General features: G+C 42.0%; 3 protein-coding genes across 5 annotated transcripts; 1 reads left to right on the forward strand and 2 right to left on the reverse strand.

Annotated features, from left to right (window-relative positions):
- Nucleotides 1–185: 185 nt before the first annotated feature.
- alg8 (ALG8 alpha-1,3-glucosyltransferase) lies at nt 186–10782 on the reverse strand. 2 transcript variants are annotated; one of them, XM_061962609.2, is made up of 13 exons: nt 10676–10782; nt 10189–10267; nt 9880–10073; nt 9690–9799; nt 6822–6889; nt 6612–6738; nt 6340–6443; nt 6116–6236; nt 5153–5292; nt 4927–5066; nt 4736–4833; nt 4562–4634; nt 191–914 (listed from the first exon to the last, which is right to left on the reverse strand). In XM_061962609.2, the coding sequence occupies exons 1-13, from the start codon at nt 10762–10764 to the stop codon at nt 683–685; spliced, it is 1575 nt and encodes a 524-aa protein (XP_061818593.1). In that variant the 5' UTR covers nt 10765–10782; the 3' UTR covers nt 191–682. The 2 variants fall into 2 exon arrangements, with proteins under 2 accessions (XP_061818594.1, XP_061818593.1); XM_061962610.2 differs by lacking the exons at nt 6822–6889; nt 9690–9799; nt 9880–10073; nt 10189–10267 and having other exon boundaries at nt 186–914; nt 10676–10778.
- On the forward strand, nt 10693–13319 carry ccdc90b (coiled-coil domain containing 90B). 2 transcript variants are annotated; one of them, XM_061962613.2, is made up of 8 exons: nt 10693–11244; nt 11456–11575; nt 12062–12165; nt 12255–12356; nt 12429–12539; nt 12604–12657; nt 12738–12852; nt 13006–13319. In XM_061962613.2, exons 1-8 carry the CDS (start codon nt 11004–11006, stop codon nt 13059–13061), a joined length of 903 nt encoding a protein of 300 aa, XP_061818597.2. In that variant the 5' UTR covers nt 10693–11003; the 3' UTR covers nt 13062–13319. The 2 variants fall into 2 exon arrangements, with proteins under 2 accessions (XP_061818597.2, XP_061818596.2); XM_061962612.2 differs by having other exon boundaries at nt 10732–11244; nt 12426–12539.
- pcf11 (PCF11 cleavage and polyadenylation factor subunit) lies at nt 13284–25503 on the reverse strand. Its single transcript, XM_072913789.1, is given in 16 exon segments — nt 13284–13966; nt 14056–14091; nt 14180–14272; nt 14908–15063; nt 17927–18110; nt 18198–18306; nt 18385–18486; nt 18568–18631; nt 18708–19927; nt 20005–20536; nt 20615–20786; nt 20891–21864; nt 22101–22310; nt 22387–22569; nt 22824–22949; nt 25150–25503. Coding segments are annotated over 16 exon segments (4635 nt in total). The 5' UTR covers nt 25396–25503; the 3' UTR covers nt 13284–13738.
- Nucleotides 25504–25694: the final 191 nt, after the last annotated feature.

Consider the following 25694-nt stretch of genomic DNA (forward strand, 5'->3'; position numbering starts at 1 on the left):
AAAACTTGTTAGCGTCCAAATAGCTAAACTGGTTAAAATAACCGATAACTAATAGTTGAGTTGAGTTTGAGTTTATTTCGAACATGCATGCATACAACATGATACATCACAATTTCCAGTTTCTCTATTCAACATGTTCGAAAAGGAGTAGGAAGAAACAGAGCTTATTTCATCCTACCCCTTTTCCTTTATATAGCAGTTAAACTGTCTAAATGATTTGCTAACCTGTGGACCGCTGAATTTGTTAGCTTCAGTAAGCTGCTAAGTGATAATTGAACTGATTAGAGTGAGTTCTAACCTGCTTTTACTCCTTGCTGATGGCTGAGCAGGTTAGCATCTGTAGTGCTATAACAGTTATTTGTGCAATACAATTTCACAGTGAAAGTCTTTCCACCCAAGTTCATTGTAACAAATCAAGTTCTGTGTTGCCTTATCAATAAAAGTTTTTCAAACTTGTGTTCATTGACCCTTTGGTATGAAACAGATGGAAGTACCAGCAGCGAAACAATTTTCGTTAAAATTCTTTTCTTTTTTATTCATGTAAAATATTTTTAAAAAACAAAAACATCTTTAATGTCCATCTTCTGAGCGCCGACTACTTAGTGCCTACTAAGTTTTGTTGTGTTTCTGCTTGTTACCTGATTGAGTCCACAGTTTATGTCTGTCAGGAATCAAACCTGTGTCACAGCTGTTTGGGCCTGTGGCCCTGCTGCTGTGGTCGCAGAAGACTGGCGTAGAGACGAAAGAAGGAGTAACACACCCCCAGCGAGGTGTAGACGGACGTCACGAGCAGGGGGAGGAAGGGTAGTTTTTGTTTCCACGGCGACAGAGGAAAGATGAGCTCACAGGTAACCGCCACAGCAACCAGGCCAGACAGGTAGACAACCTCCACCGGGCGCAGTAGTGACTGTTGGCTGGGGGGAGACACCCGTTCAACACAGTACTTAAAAATCTTAAAATAACAGTTGCAAAAACATTGCTAAGATTTTTAATATGTGATTAATTTTACAAAAATGAAATCTCAACTTTAAGATAAAAAAAATGTCCGTTGTAAGAGAAGGAATGCATGATAGGATGTGTGTGGGAAAAGAAAAAACCCTTACATATACAAGATATTTATTTTTACTTTAAGTTAAAGTTAAAGTACCAATGATTGTCACACACACACTAGGTGTGGTGAAATGTGTCCTCTGCATTTGACCCATCCCCTTGTTCACCCCCTGGGAGGTGAGGGGAGCAGTGTGCAGCAGCCGTTCCGCGCCCGGGAATCATTTTTGGTGATTTAACCCCTAATTCCAACCCTTGATGCTGAGTGCTAAACAGGGAGGTAATGGGTCCCATTTTTATAGTCTTTGGTATGACTCGGCCGGGGGTTTGAACTCACAACCTACCAATCTCAGGGCGGACACTCTAACCACTAGGCCACTGAGTAGGTGGCCTTACTTACTTTACTTTACCAGTATTACATTTTTCAAAATTAAAAACATAACAAGAACACCACCGGCAAGGTTGGGTTAACATTAGTGGTTTAACAGAACATATACAGGTTTCAAAATTTAAAGTGTCCAGATTATTTACAATGACCAATTACTGTATAATGTCTATCGGAAGAATTTGTCTGGATTTCAGGCCTGTCACTCACTGCTGTCTCGTGCACGCACGGCGCTCGTGCACATACAAAAAAGCAGTTACTAAGAAGCAAATAATCTTGGCGCTATCCTTATTCACTGTGACAATCCAGTTGAACAACCTTTGGAAGAACTATTTTTTGATGCACTTCATCTTCAACTTCTGCCTCATCAATAACAGATTTTCACATTGGTGAGCCATCTAAAATTCTGGCATTTTGTGGATGTTGAGACTGTATTTTCACATACTTTGTGAATTGGAAACATAATTAGATATAGTTTACCAGATACAATAAAACACAATTCAGGTAATAAAGTCAACTTGTTTTTCCATTATCCTGGTACTTTAAGTACACAATGCTTGTTTATGTTACTTTTTTGAAACCTGTATTTTGTTAGCACAGTCAGACCGGATGTTGTGCACAGTGCTGTTATTGTGAAGGGGGGAAGTATGCTGCTGTTCTGAGCTTGACAAGTTCAACTGTGTGTGACAATAATTGGTACCGGTACTTTAACTTTAACTTAACTTTTGAGGCTCTTAAAAAATAAAAAAAAAGAGCTAGCCTCTCAAGTTGCAACTGCTGTCCTGTTTTAACATTGATCTTACATTGATGATGTCATTCACAACAACACAAGCAGATGAGATGTGTTGTGCGTGGATTGTTCTTGCTAGCTTTAGCTTTGTAGTATAGTCGCTGTTTCAAGTGGCCGTATCCACATAGTATAGGTCAGGACGGGGCGGTTGAGTGTTTGGGGATGAAAGAGCGGACACATTATTTTCCTAAACAAATGTTACTTCTTCTCACAATGACAGCATTTCACTCACATTAATGTAAATTCCCGTGATATAGCTGTTCAACAGCTGATTCCGTTTTATTGGCCAATTCTCCGCAGTTAGGTAAACACAGACATTTTTTGTTGAGTTTAGTGATTATTTTTTAGGCATACTAGCACTGTGTCAAATTAAAAGTAACAACCATGATGAGATCCCAAACTTCTAGTAGACCTCGTCTTTTTTTCACTCATTTGCTCCTCATCCGTTTCACTGTTACAAGCTCAGGAAACTGCATGCACGTTGCACGGCCCATTAATCGTATGTTTTTTTTATGATTGTGAGGAGCCAAAATCGTGATTAAAATTCAATTAATTGTCTAGCCCTACTACATGGGTATTATTTCATGATTAGCGGGCTCTAATTATGTTTAAAAAACATTCGGAATGTCACACTGTTTTTATGCTCCAACAATGAAAATACTCCTTTTATTAAAAATAATCCTACTTCGCGGTCAGACTTGGAACTAATTAGCTACGATAAACGAGGGACAAGTGAACATTCAAAGATAGCTAACCAAATTGCTATCGTTAGCTATCATTAGCACTATTATCATTAACTAACAACACACAATGCAAATGCACATGCACATGTTATATACGGACATAGTTACTGTACGTCAGGGCTGTCCAAACTTTTTGACCGTAGGGCCGCATTGAGCTAAAAACAATTGTCCAGGGGGCAGGGGCCGAAAGCCGACTGCATTCAAAGTAACCATACATATGTGTCTGGCCTAACATAACCAGAAATCATAATCATAATTAAAGATAAAAGTAATTGTTAATTTACTTTCCCTAAATATCTAAAAGTATTCATATTCTCTTCATGTCATATTATGCTCCTTCCAGCGCTGTTGTTTTTAGTTTATAGAGTTTCTATCCAATCAGAATTCAGCTAGCTTATGTTGCCGTGCTGTACCCAATCTGCCACTGGCCTTCAGATTCAGCAATGCTGGCGTCCGTGCGCTGTGAGTGAACGGGGACATACAGTGATAGACAGTTGCAATAGCCCATCATATCACGCGTTGTTGTCAGTAAGGCCTTCTAGATGGCTTAAGGCACATATATAGTGATGTTATGAGCTAGGTAACATAAGAACTCCATTACCCAGCATGCTACAGTCGTGTAGAGCAAGCGCAGTAGCCCCGTTTGTGTACACTGTTGGTGGTGATTCAATGCCCAGTAGTGCGTAAATGTGTTTCTGTATAGTATTTCTCCAGCAATGGTCAGGTGGGGACATAAATGATGGTATTTTGAGAGGTAATAATTAAAGTCGGACATCACTGAAGGCCTAGGTGGGAAACGCACGGCCCGCCACTGAGTTATTATAATTGAATATTAAGAGTATGTGAAAGTTCAACTCCTACCTTGTTTACTTCCGTGATGACCTCTTTAAAGCTTTGTAATCAGAAATATCAAGCAGCTAAAGGTCAAACATTGATAAGCATGGATAGAGTGTTTTGCATTTTTTCCATAACGCCTTGCAATTGATTTAAATGGGTGTAAATTTTAATGTTTTTATGGTGATGGGACATGTTTTTTTTTTATAATATCACCCGGGGTTATGTGAGCAGGTTGTGTTATGTGTGACCATGTGTGTTTACTTTTTGTGCTGGTTGATTTTTTTTGTGCACCATGACTAGAAAATATTGTTTGGATTGGGCTATATAAGTACATGCTGTGCTGAACATAGTAAAGAGGTAGACATCATGGTCACTGACCTGAGTTTCTTACATTGTCCAAATAATTACGACAAATGTCACCCATCAGACAATTAAATGGATTACAAGGTCACATGGCCAAAGTGAACATGCTGATGGGCTGCATTTGCTCTACGTCGTTACGTGGTCAGAGGGCAGGATATAACACTTTGATCAAATTGGAAAGTTAGCCCTTATGCATAAAGGTTGCAGTTAAGTGGTGGTTTGAAGTTTCATACTACATCTTCAAAAAAAGTTGCAATATAACAAAAGCTTTTCTTTTTAAACCAAAAAAGTGATTCCAATAATTTTTTTTTTTACAAATATTATGAGCCATTTCTGTAAGGCAATATAAATCAAGACGTTATTGAATAAATGTATGAAAAAAAATAGTTCAACTACCTGTGTAATCTCCCCAGAGCAGCAAAAGAAAAGATGGTGAACATCAACATCAGTGCAAACTTGATCGGCAACTCTACAAAAAAAAAGTAATCACAATAATTAAAGTGCATTAAAAGTGACTAGGATGGTGTATATTTTAACATTTGGATAAGTGACAGACAGTTTAATATTTACCTGCTGGGGTGAAAAGCAACGGGAACAGCGAGTAGTGTCCAGTTGTGGTCAGAACTAGGAAGATACCAGCATCCTCTCTACTCTCTACCGCCAGCAAACTACATTGTGGAAAACACTAAATTGCTGACTTGATCTGTAAAGCACCAATAACAAAGTCGTATTGCACTCTAATAACATGAATAAAAGGCCACCTGAGAGGGAGGATCGCCATGAGGATGGCTTTCTCATGGACGTGCCAGCCAAACATGAAGGAGCCGAGAGCGCAGAGCAACAGGCAGCGCAGGAATCCGCGAGCACCACGAGGACGCCACCAGATGGATGCTACCGCGGGCTAAAAAGTCACACCACACAGACAGGAAATGTGAGCCCACTGAGGAATTTCTAAGTTAAAAATTGGAGGATTTACAGAGGACTCACCAGAATGGAAAGCAGAGTGCAGACGAGGGTGACGGATGGAGTCACAGAAGGCAGGACAGAGTGCTGGAACTCCTGAACCAAGCCGCCTGTCATAGAGGCCCGAGAAAGTTTTGCCTCGTTCAAAAGTTTCAGATGATTACCTGGAAAAAAAAAAATCTATTATTGGGATTCTTTCACAGTCAAATTGTGTTTGAAAATATGTCTTCTGAAAAACTTTACTTTTAGCTATATTATACGCCGGACCGGACCTCTCCCTTCACTATTGGCCTCATTCTGTATATATTTCAGGGAACAAGCATCCTCTACGGTAGACATAGATTTTTTTTGTCTTGTTTGTCTGAGTTACAGGGAAGCGTTGTGCTGTTTTTAAGGACCTTCTGCAAAAATGTGAGTCTCACTCATGGGACACCTGTTGAATAGACCAAATTATGAAAAAGAGAGGACCTAAAATGAAACCTTGAGGAACACCACTAGTATAAGGAAATAAGTTGAACACATGACTACTAACTGCATCTGGAGTAAACACGCTACAACACCTTAGTTACATAAATTACATTAAGAGAAAAATGCGTAACTTGAGGTGCCTTGAGGAACGCCTTAATTGTGTAAATCACAAGCTTGGATCCCTATGTTCTATGTTTGCTTGCAAGGTTAAAATGTCAATGCAAGGTTCTGCCAATGTGTTTACAGTGGTCCAAGCTCCTCTATACAACAGGAGCACTCTAGTGTTTTTAGGAATTTGCTGCAAAAATGTTTGTCTCCCAAGTTTTGAAATGAACTCGGGGGCTGATATAGTGTCATTCCCGGGCCGCCAGTTGAATAGCCCTGTTATACACTGTTAAACTTTTTTAAAACATATATGCCACCTCAGAATTTTAAGATGTTACTTAAAACATTGGCTACAGAATCATTCAAGGTTTTATGACAGCCACAACTTGACTCGAGAAACGATTAATTTCTTACCAAGCGTGGCCAAAATTTTATCCAGGACATTGTAGAGAGCCCAAACATTTGGCGCCCAGTACGCGTGACAAAGGCCTCGCTTGAAGGGGAAGAGACGCGACAGTACCTGAGGTACTTGACCCTGCAAAAAAACAAAAAACAAAATATAACTCCACTTTATGCTGACATTTTATTTAAATCGTATTTTTCGCCTTGATCTCTGAAGCGGTTTGCAATGCATTCACCATGGCGACAAACGGGCCAAAGGAAACAGCGCAGACGGTGACCACAATGCTGCCAAGAGCAAGCAAACGGAGCGGACTGAAGCTCCTCCATCTGATAGAGCCGTCTGCACAGAAAAAAAATCACACAATGATGTAAATGATTGATACATCGAAGCTGCTTTATGAATTACATCATGACACTACACATTTTTTATTAAGTGGTTACTGTTTGGCTCCCACACTGTGCGATGATGATATTAGGTAGTTGCTACAGCACTTGTTGTGTGGCTTACCGCTGTTGTCCTGAGTGAAGCAGTAACTCCTCAACAGAAAGACACCATATGCAGGAGCCACGTACAGGTAGATGTGCTTCAAGTTGAGAAGAATAGCGAACAGCAGCGCCCCCTGCATGTGCTGCGACTGTCCAATGCCAAAGAAAAGTTGCAGAATTAGTTCATCATTTTATAGAGTACAAAGACTTCAAACTTATGACCTGATGCTACCTGCAAGTGTTTGGCTACTGACAGCAGCAGGAAACCAAACATAAAGCCATTGTACTGAAAATGAATATCTGAGGGACAACATCAAGGAGCCATGAAGTCAATGTTACAAAACATGATTATCTTATTGCTTACGATAGGATTTATTTGAGTTTACACACATAAATATAAAGCCCATTAAATAATGAATACCGTATTTTCCGCACTATAAGCCGCACCTAAAAACCACAAATTTTCACAAAACCTGACAGTGCGGCTTATAACCCGGTGCGCCTTATATATGGATTAATATAAATATTTATTTACATAAAGTTTCGGTCTCGCAACTACGGTAAACAGCCGCCATCTTTTTTCCCCGTAGAAGAGGAAGCGCTTCTTCTTCTATGGTAAACAACTGCCAAGGTAAGCACCCGCCCCCGTAGAAGAGGAAACGCTTCTTCTTCTACGGTAAGCAACCACCCGCCCCCGTAGAAGAAGAAGCGCGCGGGTATTACATTTCATTTCCTTTGTGTGTTTACATCTGTAAAGACCACAAAATGGCTCCTACTAAGCGACACACGTATAACGCAGAATTTAAACTTACATCACAGATGGTGTCAAAAAACAAGTGAAGCACACAAATACAACACTCGCGTCATTCCGGGTGGATTAACCAAAGAACTCCAACCGCTCGATATTGGTGTCAACAGGGCATTTAAAGCACGACTGCGAACGGCGTGGGAACAATGGATGACCGAAGGCGAACACACCTTCACTAAGACAGGGAGACAGCGCCGGAAGACATACGCCAACATCTGCCAGTGGATCGTAAATGCCTGGGCGGATATTTCGGTCACAACTGTGGTCCGAGCTTTCCGGAAGGCAGGATTCACAGAACTGCTGGACAACAACAGCGACACTGACTCCGATGACTTCGACGAGACGGAGCCGGCCATTTTGGATCCCGTATTCGCCCAACTTTTTAATTCGGACACCGAAGGAGAAGAATTTGAGGGATTTATGAATGAAGAATAACTTCAGAAAGTGAGCGTTATGTTTATTTTGTGTGTTGTGACATTAACGTTCGAGCAACATTATGTTGCTATTGCTCTGCACTATTTTGAATTTTACTATGTTTGTGATTGCACATTTGCACATTACCGTACATTTTGGGAGTGAACAGAGTTGTTAGAACGCTGGTTTTTAATATATTATTAAAGTTTGACTGACCTATCTGACTGTTTTTTTGACATTCCCTTTAGCGCAGTTAGATGCGGCTTATAACACGGGGCGGCTTATAGGTGGACAAATTTTGAAATATGCCGTTCATTGAAGGCGCGGCTTATAACCCAGGGCGGCTTATGGTGCGGAAAATACGGTACTTAAAAATCTGACCTATTACAGAATTTACTTGAAATGGGAACTGCACTTTTTTTTTGTAATTTTGCCTATCATTCACAATCGTTATGTAAGTGAAGAACACCTATGTTTTTCTTTATTTTATGTATTTTAAATAGTAAACAAATGGGATCAAAAGTCTGCTTACAATGGAGCCTATGAAAGTCGCTCTATTCTGCCTATAAAAGCCTTAAAAAAAACATCCAAACATTTCCATTTAGGGTTTATATGCATGCTGTAAGCGTATATTTTATGTAGTAACAGACACATTTATAATAACTTAATATTTATGTATTATGCTCATTTTAAGCATACGCGGCGCAATAATTTCAAAAACGCATCACAACGGTGGCTTTTTTTAAATTTTATATACATCACTGACGATTAACCACTGAAGACTTCAAGAGAGCCAACAAACATAATAAAAACATCGCTTAACGTACAAGAGCTGCTGTCATTAGGATGCCGATTGATAGAATCTTGTTATATTCCTGTTTAGATTAAGAATGACTCATAATCCTCACGAAGAAAAGTGGGGGGAACCAAGTGTCATTTTTGTGTCTAAATTGGCTGTCAAAGTGTACCAACTTGTCAGAAAACGTCCTAATCTTTATATTATTCAGTTAAGAGGCATGATTTATGGTCTACAATAAACTTTCACAAGCAAGGAAGCGAGGAAGAAGCTCCATCCATCCATTTACTACCGCTTGTCCCTTTTGTGGTTGCGGGGGGTGCTGGAGCCTATCTCAGCTGCAATCGGGCAGAAGGCGGGGTACACCCTGGACATGTCGCCACCTCATCGCAGGGCCAACACAGATAGACAGACAACATTCACACACTAGGTCCAATTTATTGTTGCCAATCAACCTATCCCCAGGTGCATGTCTTTGGAGGTGGGAGGAAACCGGAGTACCCGGAGGGAACCCACGCAGCCATGGGGAGAAGATGCAAATTCCACACAGAAAGATCCCGAGCCCGGGATTGAACTCAGGACTACTCAGGACCTTCGTATTGTGAGGCACATGCACTAACCCCTCTTCCACCGTGCTGCCAGCTGACCACTCGATGATGTCAATACAAGCACATAAGTTAGTGATCACGGCGCCGCTATAAATTGTTAATCTGCGTTTGCGCTTATAGTAACAATATCACTAATACCTGGTTAATATTCAAGTCACGGAATGTAAATGGACTATTGTTGGTGTTTTTTTGGATGGTTATTTATTGGGTTTCATGGGCAAAATAGAGAACCTTCCATTGGCTTTGTTGTAAGCGGACTTATATTTACGAGTTAGAATGCATTCAAAAAAATACATTCGTCGTCATGTCTTTCTGAATGATTGTGAACGATAGGCAAATTTCCAAAACAAGTGCAGTTCCCCTTTAAATACTTGAAAAGCCCCAAGAAATATGCCATGAAGTACATCAATCTGTCAATCACCCATCAGAAAGCAAGTGGGTGGGATCAAATAGCTGACTGATTGAAAAGCATACGATCAACAATGAGAAGACCAAAGTTCCAGAGTAGCAGCACAGCCAGGACAAAAGATGGACGGCCGAGGACATCTCGAGTGCCTTTCTGATCCCGAACACACTTACAACACCTGCACAAAGACAATCAACAACGGTATGCAGAAATATCTAAACAAGAAACAGTAGTGGCACGGTTTCCCATCACACTCACTCTTTCGCAGCAAAGATGAAAAGCACATCAGTGAAGATGACAGACAACCTCTGAAAAAGGACAGTAGGTGGACTAGCGTAGTTGAGGTTCACCACTGCCAACATGTTCTTATCAAAGTGCTGAGCAATGTGGGAAAGACTGAACTCGAACCAGGCGAACAGCGGTGGGTAGTCCAGGGTCCATTCGGACGTGTTCTACACGAATAACGAAGAAAATACCAAAAAAATAAGTACATCGTTTGTAGTAACACCCTACACCAGCAGGGGGGAGTGGTTGTTCAAAAGGACAGACAAAGAAGACTCCCTTTACCTCATGGTACCATCTGGACACTGGCAGACTGTGTGTGATAGCCAACCAGTTTCTGTGCACTTCAAAATCTGTAGAATGACTTTACACAAATACAAAACATAACGATAAAGGTCAAGATAGGACAGTAATTGTGTCCGTCTGTTCGCATTCATACCGCTATATTTGGTTTAAATAGCGACATCGTGTGGCTTTACCGCTACGTAGGCTTGGGTTTAACCACGCAGACTTTACAAACATTTACTAAAACATATAATATGCAAGTGACATTATTTAAAGAAAGCTCATTTACAATTCAGCACGCAATCATCATGATTTAAGAAAACATCAATTAATTCAAAAAATACAATTTAGTAGATGTTGCGAGCCAGGCAGTCTAATGTTAGCCGGATGCTAACAGGAGTATCGTGGGACATTTTTCTGCCCCCCCCCCCCCCCCTAAAAAAAACAGGAATGACACAAGTCAACGTAAAAACAGTGTTTGACTCACTAGGCGTTGATAAAAAGAGCTTTGAGCAAGGAAACTCCCAGAGCTAACGCTGGAAACCAGCTTCCACTGTCTCCCGCGGTGGCCACCATGACACTTCCTGGTTGTGTTTTTGGATGGAAAACTTTATTGACAATGGAGGGTGCGTTACAACGACTCAGTAAATGGAAGACGGTTGGCAACAAATGCACCACGGAGACCACATACTACTCTTGGTGTAATAGAATATACCTGTCGGCGTTGTTTGAAGATTATATGTATATATAACACACTCAAGCGTTTTTCACAAATTGACGGCATGACACATGAGATAAAGACGCTTTCTTAAATAATGTTTGACGATAGAAGTTCAATTTTCCGACAGTACCAGAAGGCATCACAAGACTCCCACTCTTCTCGCATTGACGCTGCATCCGGTTTGCGATTAAACAAGAGTCTTTACTGGGCCCACAGGAGTTATTTAACAAACTTTATCGATTTGAGTAACGTTTACGTTACATTTAAAGCCAAGAAGAGCCGAATGAACACTCTTATGCGAAGATGGAAGCTACGGCAGCTTGCAAATTGGAGAGGTAACAGTTGTGCGGAATGTACTGTACTGCCAACTTAATGTACTAGTCAATAGCTACCATATTGTGTTCATATGTGTCTCCATCTACAAGTGTGATTCTATTACAACTTTTCCAAATGTCTTAAAAGAAGTGGACGTATTTTTAGGCCCCATCTTGTCTTTTTTCCCCCCTGCTGCAATGTTGCTCAACTGGCTTAATTGTTTACTTACAGCTATCCAGGTTGGGACAGCAGTGGCGACCTTTGACCTGAGGAAAGTGGAATTAACCCCCCTGGAACAGCGGAAACTTACTTTTGACTCGCATGCCATGGTGACCCAGCTGGCAAGTAGCGGTGAGGAAACTACAAAAAAATATTAAAACGAAACAACTGTATGCAGGTTTGATACGAAACCCCAAAATGAATACATTTAATTAAATCTAAAGTAATATAATAATTTATCAAAATATGGATGCATATTACAAACCCTGTTTTCAGTTGGGAAATTGTGTTAGATGTAAGTATAAACGGAATACAATGATTTGCAAATCCTTTTCAACCCATATTCAATTGAATGCACTACAAAGACAAGATATATGATGTTCAAACTCATAAACTTTATTTTTTTTTTGCAAATAATAATTAACTTAGAATTTAATGGCTGCAACACGTGCCAAAGTAGTTGGGAAAGGGCATGTTCACCACTGTGTTACATGGCCTTTCCTTTAACAATATATATATATACTTTTAATTACATGTTCATCTATTTCTTGCATTGGACCTCATTATGTATACTTAATGGCTGCATAATTAGTTACACACAAAGGCATTTTTTCCCAGGTTTCGAGAAACGACAGGCCGAGCTCATCGTCTCCGCTCTGGTGACTTTGACAACGGCCAACATGGATATTGTTTATAAAGACATGGTGACCAAGTTGCACCAGGTGGGGTGCTATCATTCTGAACATCACATGTTTGTTCATTGTCTCACCCCCTTTGGGTGTAAATCAAGCTCCTATTTTGTTATTCACAGGAAATTGCCCTGCAGCAGATAATGGCCCACCTGGACGCCATCAGGAAGGACATGGTGATCCTGGAGAAGAGCGACTTTGCCAACCTGCGATCTGAGAACACGGTACAATTGCATCCTTTATTGACAAGGCTAGTTGTGTGGAAATTGGTTGAGTCTTTTAGTTTTGTGCAGAAGATGAAGCGGGAACTGGAGCAACTGCATAATCGACTGAAGGAAGAGAGTCTAAAAGTGCGGGCGGAATCCAAACTGGATATCAACCTGGAGAGCAGCCGCATCTCTGACATGGTGAGTGTGTAAATGTTTGCATGCATGCAGCGGCAAAGCAACCCAACTTCTTGTCTTGTGCCAGTTTACAGAGCAGGACACGAAGCTGATGGAGGCTAGCACAGAATTCCATCAAAAAGTAAATTAAATACAAATTTAAATATCCTGCTTATGGTCTCCCTTAGTGGCCATATTCACATGTTTTTTGTCGATTTATAGAAAGCCGACCTGGATCACAACAACATGGAGATCAGCAAGAAGATGGACCTGCAGGTGGCTTCACTTAAAACGGTCCTGGAGTCACTCAAGCTGGAGACCATTCGTTACCTCGCAGGTGAGGCTACTTTAGTTTTCAACATAACTGAGTTAAACAAAAATAGTACTTCATAAATGTTTTATATAATTGTGATATTTTTCTTTTTTTAAATTCATCAGTCCATTTTCTACTGCTTGTCTTAACTTTTTTTTTAATGTTCTGTCTCCACAGCAACTGTGTTCTCCTGCCTGACCATTGCTCTGGGTGTTTACTGGTTATGGAGGTGAAGCTTTGAAAGTGTACATGTCGATTAAAAGTAGCGGCAGGGAAAAGTTATTACATTTTCAATCAAAGACTGCTCTCTTACTGACATGCATGTTGCTTATGTTTGAAGTTTGTTTTTTTAAGTAAAATCTATGAACTAGTTTCTTCCCAAATTCATGTAAATTTGATGTCATTGTGTGTTCATTGCATGTGTTGTAAGGTTTTATGAACAAACTGAGGCAGTCTTTTGATTAAACATGACCTTTATTTTTATTTGAAAAGCAGAACAATGAAAACCCAAGAACAATCACACCAACGCAAACAAGTTTCCGAAACTTTATTGAAACCCAAAGAAAGAGCGCGGATGCTTCCTGATGAGCAGGCAATCTTCCATCGACCGATTGTTTGATGCTTACCTCAATGGACGCCACAAACAAGTAAACACCTGTAACTGCTCATCAGTAAATCCAACTAGTTATCAAACTATGTACAGCCGTTGTTGCAGTCAAGCACGCCACAGATTCCAAAAATACTTTAATGTATAAATTAAATCATTTACATGTTTTACCCAAAAAGGAAACATTTCTTTTTTTCAAGCAGCATCTTGACGGCACAAATACCAAAATGTATTTAAGTTAAATTGTCAACCAACGGAAAGTTTTTCTTCAAAAACAAAGAAAATGTGCAGCATGGCAGCTGCTCACAGGCTCTTCTCGTCCGATTGCACGTCTGTTAAAACCTCCTCTTTCTTCACCACTTGTTCACACTCGACAGATTCAGAACTAGCTTCTTGTTTGACTGAGGGTGCGGCCGCTTCCATGGCACACGAAGAATACTCCTCTTCTTCCTCCGTCTTTATGAAGGCGCTCAGCGGGTGGTCTGTCAGCGCCTTGTTGGGAGATGGCGTCACATCACAGTAGGATGATGTCTGAGGACAGACACATAGCAGAAGATCAAACCAACAATCACTTGTGTTTTAGCTGATTTTTGCCTCTCTTTTTTTCACCCCATACTCACATTTTTGTAATCTTCAAAACACGCAGGATGGAAGTTCTGTGTTAAGAGAATATGCACCTCAACATTAAATGCCAGTTTACTTATTTTTATAAAAGCAGGAGAACCAGATTGGGATGTTGCATACCTTCTCATCAACCCTGATAGCGTCCTTTAGAAACCAGTCCTCCTCTTCCTCGACCCAGTACGTCTCAAATGGCTCCTGGCAGATTTCACATAACTGCAGACACCAAACAAGATTTTTAGGATGAGAAAAAACTGCAACAGTAGATCTAGCATTTATTCACCTGTGCCTTTTACACAGAGCACAGCCCAGCACTATATTAGGTTCAAATATAGCAAGAGCTCAACACAACAGACCGGTCAACTTTACAGAAATGTCAAGGCCCCATTTGTGTAGGGCAGTGGTTCTTAACCTGGGTTCAATCGAACCCTAGGAGTTCAGTGAGTCGGCCTCAGGGGTTCGGCGGAGCCTCCCGGCGCTACAGTCAAGACACACCTGACTCATCGTGTAAATAAAAACTTCTCCCTATCGGCGTATTATGGATACGGCAACAGCAGAAGTCACACTGATTTGCAGGTGTGTAATTTGTTATGAGTTCATGCACTGTGTTGGTTGTTCTTTGAACAAGGTGATGTTAATGCACAGTTCATTTTGTGCACCAGTAAAAAAAACATAACTGTCTTGAATTTAAAAAAAAAAACATTTTATTTTTCACTAAAGAAGGGTTCGGTGAATGCGCATATGAAACTGGTGGGGTTCGGTACCTCCAACAAGGTTAAGAACCACTGGTGTAGGGGCACAAAAAAGGCAGTCTTTTACAGACATTTTATTGTAAAGCGAAATAGTTTTACCTCTCCAACTTGGTCTTTAGTAGCCTTCACACTCTGGAACTCCTTCTCTTTAGCTGCCGCCTGGTTTTTCTGGACCTCCTCTTCATTCTCCTTCTCAAAGAAGTGACTCTTGGCTCGCTCCTCCAGGTCAGCAATCTCCTCAAACTCGACCCAGTCCTGTAAGAAATGGAAGACATGCTTAAAGGGGACCTATGATAAACTTAATCTCTTCTGACTTTGTGTTAAACCATAGGGTTCATAGTCGGGTGTGAATAAGGATATAACAAAATGAGAATTTCACATCAGTTATCGTGACCAAAATGATCACTTATAATCACAGTATTGTTGAATGTGCTCAAAAAGTACACAATGACATTTTTCGACACCCACTGATCTTCAAGTGTTTCTTGTGCTGCACTGATAGTGCTATAGTCTTAGCATTGTATCCGTTTTAATGGCTAAGCTTTTATTGTTTTAAATATAAACCGACACTTTCGCACTTCAAGATTTATTTTAATGAAAAGTGTCAAATCTATTCATTATTATGTCTGACAGGTGTTGTCCTACTCTGTTCAGCGGTCCTAGAACGCACCATCAAACTGCCTCAGTAAAAACACCTCCATCTTGTAATCCTCAATCAGGGTTTTTTGATGTATTAATTTAAAACGGTAATACCGCAAGTTTTACCGCAGTTATAATTACCGTTTATCGTCACGTCCCAGTTTTCCATGCCTGGGTCTGCGTAGTTTGGGTAATGTTTTAAGATTGATGACATGACGTCACAGTGAGGTGGATCTACTTATGTGGGCATTTTTGTATGTAGGCTTCTGCCTGGATCTTGTTTTATTTATTCTCATCCAATGTCCTACTTGCTGATGTCTAATGAAATACATATACATAAATGCATACATCAATGTTTGTCTTTACATTTTACACAGGATTTTTTTGTCAAGACAGATCAACTTGAAATTGGATTAGCTGCGAAACTGACGTAAAATGTCTGCTACGTTACGATTTGGGTTTGAGGAAATGAGAAAACAGGATACATATCTAATCGTGGCATGCGTACAATAACACCGACATGCAGTGACAAATGCTTTTAAAAGAAGCTTTTTTTTTTAAATGCAGCTCTGTAATCCATTGATCAGAGTGTGTACAGTTGGGACCGGGTGCTATCAATCAGAGCATGTACGGTTGTGACCGGGTGAATTTATAAGGACAGTTTATTTGACAGTGTCTGGGCGGTGAAAAATGTGGTGTCTTCAATATATATTTAACAGTGTACATTTTCAAAAGATAAATTCATACTTTGAGGAGCATGGGCATAGTTTAATTTGCAATCTGGGAGCACCCCTACAAACTAACATCTTGCAGACATATGTAAAAAGTAGATTATAAATGTGACTTACATCAAAAGCATATCCAATGCATATTATTTAGACCACAAAGAAGTATGTTATATGGATTAAAATCAAAGTCTCCTTTAATTTTATACAAACCAAGTTGGCACGTTGTGTAGCTCATAAATAAAAACAGAATACAATGATTTGCAAATCCTTTTCAACCTATTTTCAACTGAATACACTGCAAAGACAAGATACTTAACGTTCGAACTGGTAAACTTAGTTATTTTTGCAAATATTAGCTCATTTGGAATTTGATGCCTGCAATGTGTTTTAAAAAAAGCTGGCACAAGTGGCAAAAAAGACTGAGAACGTTGAGGAATTCTCATCAAATACTTATTTGGAACATCCCACAGGTGAACAGGCTAATTGGTAACAGGTGGGTGCCATGATTGGGTATAAATGCAGCTTCCATGAAATGCAGTCATTCACAAACAAGGATAGGGAAAGGGTCCCCACTTTGTGAACAAATGCGAACAGTTTAAGAACAACATTTCTGAACGAGCTATTGCAAGGAATTTATGGATTTCACCATCCACAGTCCGTAATATCAAAAGGTTCAGAGAATCTGGAGAAATCGCTGCACGTAAGCGGCAATGGCCGTGACCTTCGATCCCTCAGGCAGTACTGCATCAAAAAGCGACAGTATATAAAGGATATCACTACATGGGCTCAGGAACACTTCAGAAAACCACTGTCAGTAACTACAGTTTGTCGCTACATCTGTAACTGCAAGTTAAAACTATGTAAAGTGAAAGCCATTTATCAACACCCAGAAACGCCGCCGGCTTCGCTGGGCCCAAACTCATCCAAGATGGACTGATGCCAAGTGGAAAAGTGTTCTGTCGTCTGACGAGTCCACATTTCAAATTGTCTTTGAAAACTGTGGACGTTGTGTCCTCCAGACCAAAGAAGAAAAGAAGGCGCAAAGTTCAAAAGCCAGCATCTGTGATGGTATGGGGGTGTATTAGTGCTCAAGGGGAAACCGAGCACATCTGTGAAGGCACCACTAATGCTGAAAAGGTATACAGGTTTTGGAGCAACATACATATGTTGCCATCCAAGCAACGTCTTTTTCCATTGACGCCCCTGCTTATTTCATCAAGACAAGCCTCATTCTGCACGTGTTACAACAGTGTGGCTTCAGAATAAAAGAGTGCGGGTACTAGACTGGCCTGCTTGTAGTCCACATTGACAATGTGTGGCGCATTATGAAGCGTAAAATACGACAACAGAGACCCTGGACTGTTGAACAACTTAAGCTGTAAATCAAGCAAGAATGGGTAAGAATTCCACCTGAAAAGCTTCAAAAATTTGTCTCAGTTCCCAAAGGTTTACTGTGTTAAAAGGAAAGGCAATGCAACAGTGGTAAAAATGCTTCTGTGCCAACTTTTTTGCAATGAATCGCTGTTATTAAACTCTAAGTTAATTATTTGCAAAAAAAATTAAATTTCTCAGTTACAACATTAAATATCTTGTATTTGCAGTGTATTCAATTGAATATAAATTGAAAAGGATTTGTATATAATTGTATTCTGTTTTTATTTACGATTTACACAGTATGCCAACTTCACTGGTTTTGTACATATTGCTGGGTTTACCATCCTTCCGCAATTTCGAATAGTGCACCTTCTTACCGTGAGGCCGTAGTACCAGCGGCGATGTGTGATCTTTTTGCCAGCGACCTTGCCGGCGTGGTTTTGCCTGAAGTGCCAGTCCAGGTGGTCAGCGTACAGGTCTGTCTGAGTGGTGGTGAATCTCATGCTGCACAGGCAGCATTGATTCCCTGAGTACAACTTGGTCACCACACTCTCATAACGCCTGAGAGGGGAAGAATGACAGCTCTCCGTTAACCTCAAAAACTAAGCCACCATTAAGAGACGTTTCAGAACTACAAACAAATCTCACTGTTTCATGTCTTCAAGCTTGAAGTTTGTGAGGTCTGGGAAATCATCCTCCTCCTCCTCTTCTTCCTCCTCCTCTGCAGGAGGCGGGGGTATTGCTGTAGAGAGTAACTCTGGGAGGGGACACAACAAACAACTTTAACCAAAAATGTATTCTTTAATGGGAGTGTTGACAAGACAAGTCAACAGACCGTCATCAGGATCCGTAGTCTCCGGCTGTGACGCTTTGATGATGCCAGTGGAAATGAGCCTAGAAAGCAAATCGTTGACGTCGACTTGACCAAAGTGGTTCTCTACAGGGAGAGATGCGGTGGAAAGGGGTCATTTCTTGAGTCAGTGTTTTTGTTAATTTACAAGAAGCAGCATGATCTTACCTTGCTGTCCAAAAGGCGTCGCGTTCTGAGGCAGGAAGGGCTGGTTCATGTTCATCACATTGACCTAAGACCACAAACATTAATGTGACTGAAGCCTGACAAGCAAAACTAATCATGCTCAGGTGAAACCAGGAGCTTACCGGCTGCTGCATGTTGATGGCAGGCACTGCTGGGTTGAAGAAAGGGGTGGGGCCTGGCTGGCTGAAAGGTGGAGGAGCGAGTATGTTGAAGTTTGCAGAAGGCTGCATGTTTGATTGTGTGGGAAACGCTATCGGCACAGGGTGGAACTGAGAGTTCATTGGCTCGGGGAAAGGCTGTGAAGCCATGTTGAAGTTCTGCTGAGGTGGGAGGGTGTTGTCAAACATGGAAGGGGCCATCGGTCGCATAGCTGGCTGGATATTGTGTTGGGCAGGAAATGTGGGGGGAACCGGCTGAACAAGGGGCCCATCAAAGCGTGGGGGCCCAACCGGTTGGGGTATATGACCAGGGCCCTCAAAACAAATTGGGCCTGCCATCTGATTTAGGGGGTTTTCAAATCGCATTTGTCGTTGCTGCTGAAAGCCCATTGGTCCAAGACCGGGCCCCAGGCTGTCAAAGTGCTGTGGTGCTTCAAAGCCCTGCATTGGACCCTCAAAGTGCCCAGGCCCTGGTCTATCGAACCTTGGAGGAGCCTGTGGGCCTAAAGGACCATCAAACCTAACAGAGCCCTGAGGGTGAGGTGGACCGTCAAAGCGTCCCATGTTGTCCCCACTTCTCATTGGAATCTGAGACACACGTGGTCCGTCGAACCTCTCTGGCATGTTGAGTTGAGGAGGCCCGCCTCCATCAAACCTGCCAGGACCCTCAAAGGGTCCTGGGGCGCCACCTTCATACCAGCCTGGAGGATGCGGCCTGGGTGGGCCCAGGTCAAACCGGGATGGTGGGTGGTTTCCGTCATGAGGAGGGGTGTGTCCTGGGGAATCACTTTGCTTTAGAATATTAGACAGCAGTCCTTCATGGACCAGTCCCTTGAGAATGGATTTAGGGGCAGGAAGGACATCTGGATTGAGGGGACCGTCATCAGAATGTTCACTGTTGGGACTCTCAAAGCGAGGAATAGGGCTCATTTCAGCCGCATCCTTCTGGTGGAGCGGCGACAAGCGTTGGCGCTCAAACCTGGGGATTGAAGGATCCATACCAGCTGGGCTTGGACAGTTTCTGTGAACAGTGACACCAGAAGGAGGGGGCCCCTCCAGCCTTCTGGGATCACCCTGTCTGCCTTCAGGGCCGTAACGCCTCGGAGCGTCATAGCTGCTCTTCTGTTCCTCGCAGTCATCGAAGCGTTGCCGTTCCGTTAAGGGAGAGTTCCACTCTCTTTCACCTGCAAACCAAAGGTAGGGTCAGCTTGGGGACTATTGTTTCTATTGTGTTATGGAATGTTAAACACTGAATGCTCACTGGATTCGTGGGGTTCAGCCCTCCTCCTGAAGCGAAGGCCTGGTACAGATTTGAGCGGGGGGAACTGTTTGCCGTGGTTGTACTCCTCTACCATGGGGGCCAGTGGAGGTCTGGATAATTCCCGTTCTATGCTTCGTCTCTCTTCTGTCATTCAACACGGCAAGCTTTAGATTTCAAATAAACATTCGAAGCTAGCTAATTAAGACAAACGCTCCTCACCTTGCAGACCCAGTTGTGCCTGGTTTATCTCGTCGCACTCTTCCGGACCCTCCCAGTTTTCTCCGCCAAGACGGTGCGAGACCTGCGTCTTCTTCAGCTTGGACTTGTGCTCGTAATACGTCAACTGGGCCAGGTCCAAGCCTTGTTGAGGGGCGGGCAGCAGCTGTTTCTTGGTAGTGAAGTCACCAGTGATGTCCCAGCTTTCCGTGCGCTGCTGCTTCTCCTCTTGATACTGGAAGAAGTTCTTAATCTTGTGGGCCATGTTTAGGAAGTCTTCTTTCGTTATTTCACCGCTCTCCAGGCTCTTGCTTGCCTACAGAAATCGATATTACATTTACATCATCAAATAGCCACTAGAGAATGCAAATGTGTTGGATACATATTGACATACCCTTCTAAGAAGGTCCTTCTTGTTTGCAGAGTTGAGAGCTTCAGGTATATGGAGATTGGCATCCACACTGAGGCGGTGTTTCGGGGTCCGCGGGGTAGTGGGACGCGTCGGGGTGCTGTAGAGTTTATGTCTTGGAGGTCCAGGCTTCACATGAGAGTCTAACACCTTTAGACTAAAAGTGAAAAGAGTAGTATGATCACTATTAACCCATTGTCCAAAAAGGAACAAATACATGAAGGGCTAATGCTTCAGTAATATTAATGTGATTTATCTTACTGTTTGTTCTCATCCCAGCCACTTCTCCATCGGTGAGGAACATCTTTGCTCTCCTTGTTGCCTCCATCATGGCTCCTTGGAGAGTCTCTTGACTTGGCGCGACACTCCTCCGCAGGCGTCTTAGACCTCCTGCTCTCTGCTTGGTTCTTTTTAGAGGCTGGTCGGTCATCCCGCCCACTCTTGCTGTGTTGCGGATCATCCCCTCTCCTCCTGGTTTTCCCCGCATTGCGTGACGGCGAAGGTGACAGGGAGCTGCTCCTGGTCCTGCTTTTGGGCGACCTCCTATCTTTCCTCTTCGGCGAGGTGGTGGAAGAGCGGGATCTTGAGCGAGAGCGTGTACGCTTCCTGGCATGAGTCCGAGCGTTACCTCCGATTTTATCAGCAGACTGGCTGCGGCCGTGCTTGGTCATCAGACCGTTCTGGAGTTTTCCTTTGTTGTATCTCAGAGGCTCAGGTCCTCGCACAGTGTCCTCTCGCTTGTCATTGCATCTTTTCTTCTCCTTCTGCTCATCTTCTTTGGCCTCTCTGCCTTTTTCCAGTCCACGTTTCTTCCCCCGCGGATCTTTCTTTGTATTGTCTGTACACTTCAAACCCTCAAACTCCGTATGCTTGTTCCTATTCTGGATGTTTTTAGCCTTTAAGGATGGAGACATAGGCTTGGGCTTCTCCTCTTCCCTTCTCAGGATACGCACCTTTTCTGAATGAACAGGCTTCTCTGTCATTCTTTTCTCTTGTGTCACAACAGGAGCCACAATTGCAGAAGGATATTCCTTTTTTGCAGTAGAATGCGCTTTGCTTTGAGCAGGGGGTGAAGGGCCAGTGCGGTTCAGACGAGGGTCTTTAGTGGGCAGCTTAGGGTCGATCGGAGGCTGGGGCGCAAGCCAGGGTCGGACCACAGGAGTGGACTGAGCGACTGGCTTTGGCGCTGGGGTTGGTGTTGCAAGTGGGGTAACTGGCAACGTAAATCCCCCCGCCTGCACGACAATAACATTTTGTTAGAACAAATACACAGTGATCAGTAACACTTTAAAGCAGACCTCTGTGAAATCAGCTGATTTTTACACCCATATTTCCTCCGACCATTTCTCAGTTGGTGGAAATACAGTATGTGGTAGCAGCAGTAGGTGAGATTACTGGTAAAGAGATCGACCTACACCAATTTATATAGTTCATTTGATAAATTACAACTACTTTAACTGTTTTTTCCTACCAGCTGTGCTTTTGTCTGCTCCAGTTCCAGTTCGATCTTCTTCTGCTGAAGCTCAAGAAGCTGCTTCTGTTTGGCCAGCAGTTGCTGTCTGATAAGTTGCTCCTGGGTCAGGCTGGATGAGCTTACCGGCGGCGGCTGCGGCGCAGGCGTAGGAGCAACAGGGGCCGCTGGTTTCGAGGGGGTAGGTTTTGGTGGAGGAGGCTCCTCAGACTACAGATGGCGTGGAGAGAAATGTGAGGGGTAGTGCACTTCCAACAATGATTGAACCACTTGTGTGATTACATACCTGTTTTAAAAACTTGGGGTTGACATGGATGCTAGCATTAACTGTCGGTGGCAGAGGCTTGATAGGCCACGCCGGGTCTACTGAGTTGACCCGTACATCCAACGCATATAGTTTTTTCAGTGGAAACACTTCGTCCCATGTTGATCGCAACTTGAACAAACTCTTTCTAGTGTTCTCATCCACCTAAAAACAAAGGACATGGCTTGGTCCATATCTACTCGCACAGCATTGTTCATGTGTTAAAGAATACAAAGGCTGTCATTTAGAGTTCTACCAGGCGGTCTAAATTTAGACTTCTAGCAAAGTGACAACCCATCCACAACTTCAAATAAGAAAAGTGTAAAGCCAGAATATGCATACTACAGGTTTTAAATCAAGTGAAAAGTGGGTCAGCTACAAGTGATTATAAGTACACAAAAAAGCAGCAAGAACTGTACCTTTTCAAAGACACATATAAATGACGGGATTAGGTTTTTAGCAAACACTGCAAGGTACTCTCCTCCAACATTCTTCACTATGGAATCCACTAAGTACAAAACTGGAAGCTTCTCGGCAGATGAGGCCTAGAGTGATAGAAAACTCAACAAGTTTAGAACACAACAGGGGTTAAAACATTTCAGAACTAATTGAAGCAAACGTTATTTTAGAAAGGGGGAAAAATATCACAAAAATGTATTGCTTGAGTCCAAAAATGTCACTTCCAATTTTTTTTTAATATATAAAAATGCGCAAGTCTGAGTAGTCTCATCTTCGGAAACAAAAAACCAGGTGTCCTCTTCAACGGTCAATCAGTCCAAGTCATCTCAGTGGTTAGTGGAAAAAATATCCAGCATGATGCAAATCGTGTCCTTGAGAGCAGGTTTACCGCCAGAGTTTTTCCCTGGGACGACTCTGTACTTCGACCCCTGTGACTCTTCAGCTCTGCACCCAGTGAGCTCACCTGTCTTTGTTTACCCGAGTCGTTTGCAAAAAAAAGGTAGTTCTTGATCAATTTATTTGGGAGGCATGTTAAAAGTAGCTGCATTTTTAAAATATTGCAACTCAAGTCAGTGACCTTGCAGCATCTGTTAAATGTTTAACAGCCAGCCCAAGTCAGGCTCAACTTGTCAATAAATAAAACCACACTCCTATCAATAAATTACACTGGGAAATAAAAAATGACAAAAAGCACATTTCACATTTTTTATTATTAGACATTTTTTAACCAATCAAGAAACATTTCAAAATTCACTCGCGTATGGAAAAGCAGGCGGACGTTCTGGTCTAAAATGTTGTCGGGCCTCTAATTGCAAACAATGACCACAGAGGCAGACAAAATGTTGACTAAAATTATTTTAAAATGGAGGTCAGATCATGTCTCTCCTGCCCAGTTGCCCTTCAAATCAGTTTATTACACATGTAGAAAAACATGGCTGTGGTCTCAAAGTGCAGGATTTCTTTCTCAGCTGTGTATTACCCTAATCTTACACAATAACTGAAGTAGAAATCCACCATAAAAAGAAACACGCTACTAAAAGACTTGACATAATTTTAACTGAACAATGTTCAAGCTTTTATTTCGAGTCGCTGTCGTATAGTGCAGTGGTCCCCAACCACCGGTCCGGGGACCGGTACCGGTCTGTGACGCATTTGCTACAGGGCCACAGAGAAACGTTAAATAATTTATAAACGACTGCATTTTCTCTGACTTAACTTTCGCTTGTCCCACTACACACCAATAAGCTTGTTTATAGATGTACAATACAACTCCTCATAGGAAGTTGCCATTTGTTACAACGTTGTGACATTAATGAACATATAAAACATAAATGTGACAAATTGTAGCAAAAGGCTGATTTCCATCTGCATCTCATCGCAAAGAAACTATAATTCAACGTTACAGTGAGTTGTATTTTTCATGCACTTATTTTTGCTGTATTTATCTGGCACAAGTGGAAAGCCGGTTCCTGAAAATAATGCCTACATTAAACTGGTCCGCGGTGCAAAAAAGGTTGGTGACCGCTGATATAGTGGACTAAGGCATTAACTCAGCAAGTTAACACCTCAACAAAAACAATCGTGAAGGAGAAAGTTTATGAGTCATTAATTGGTAAGTTAACACTCCGGAGCTAGCAAATATGAACTATAATAGTGAACTAATGTCTATTTCCTCTCTTCCTTGTTAAATTAATCAACTTCCTGTTAAAGGCGTAATGGATGTCACAATCGTGAAGGAGAAAGTTTATGAGTCATATTAAGTGGTAAGTTAACACTCCGGAGCTAGCAAATATGAACTATAATAGTGAACTAATGTCTATTTCCTCTCTTCCTTGTTAAATTAATCAACTTCCTGTTAAAGGCGTAATGGATGTCACAGCGTTTATCGACGTAATGGCCGACGTACTTTTAGCATTAAAACCCACGAGGACCCCTCTTGTCACGGACTGAGCAAATCAAACGATAGCCTACATAAAACACGTCACTGTGTATATTTTACAGCAATATAACTGAAAACATTCTATGGTGGATTTTCACTTGACTTTCGGAGTCATGTTTAATAATTTGAGTTTCGATTCACGATGTGCTTAAAAATGAAAGACGTGCCACTATAATTTAGTCTGGTTTAATTTTATAACAGATTACACCACCCGGAAATCGCCAGCTAACGTTGGGCGACATGTTGTGTCCAAATGATCTGAACGCCTGACGCCATGTTTAGCTAGCAACCAGCTACATACAACACAGACAATTTGGAAATAAAAAAATAATTCTATTCATAAAAACCTTGCTTATTTGAGCTTCAATTATTGCGACGATATCCTTGGCGAAGTTGACGTTCTCCTCGGCCAGAATGGTCAGCATGTTGATGTGCGGCTTGCTGTTGAACGTCAGGTCTTCCAGCGAGGACTGATACTCTCGGCAGGCATCTACCCTCGCCGCGTTGCTGTCGTCCATTTTTGAGCTGAACGAGCGGGGGGAAACTACACCAACTTTGTCTCTACCATAACCATTGACTAGCAGGCATTCCATTAATTCATTTAGCTAATGGTATCGTCCATGTATTCCCTGTAAGATACCGTTTTTAGAGCTTTATTTCTGAGCGGCGTCCGTCGCTCTTTCTCCGCCAGTTGACGCCACTATTAAAATGGCGACTGCAACCAAAGACCTTTATACGTCACCATTGGCTCGTTTTCATTTAAACGTAAGCCTTTGTTTGATTGTCATTGGCTGCGCTCAGTAACAGACACGAAAGCTAGCCAATCAGAGGACAGTGGTGTGAGCTTTGCAAATTACGCAATGACTTCTCAACGCAACATGATGTGTCACAT

Source organism: Nerophis lumbriciformis, linkage group LG09, assembly GCF_033978685.3.
Source record: "Nerophis lumbriciformis linkage group LG09, RoL_Nlum_v2.1, whole genome shotgun sequence".
Classification (NCBI taxonomy): domain Eukaryota; kingdom Metazoa; phylum Chordata; class Actinopteri; order Syngnathiformes; family Syngnathidae; genus Nerophis; species Nerophis lumbriciformis.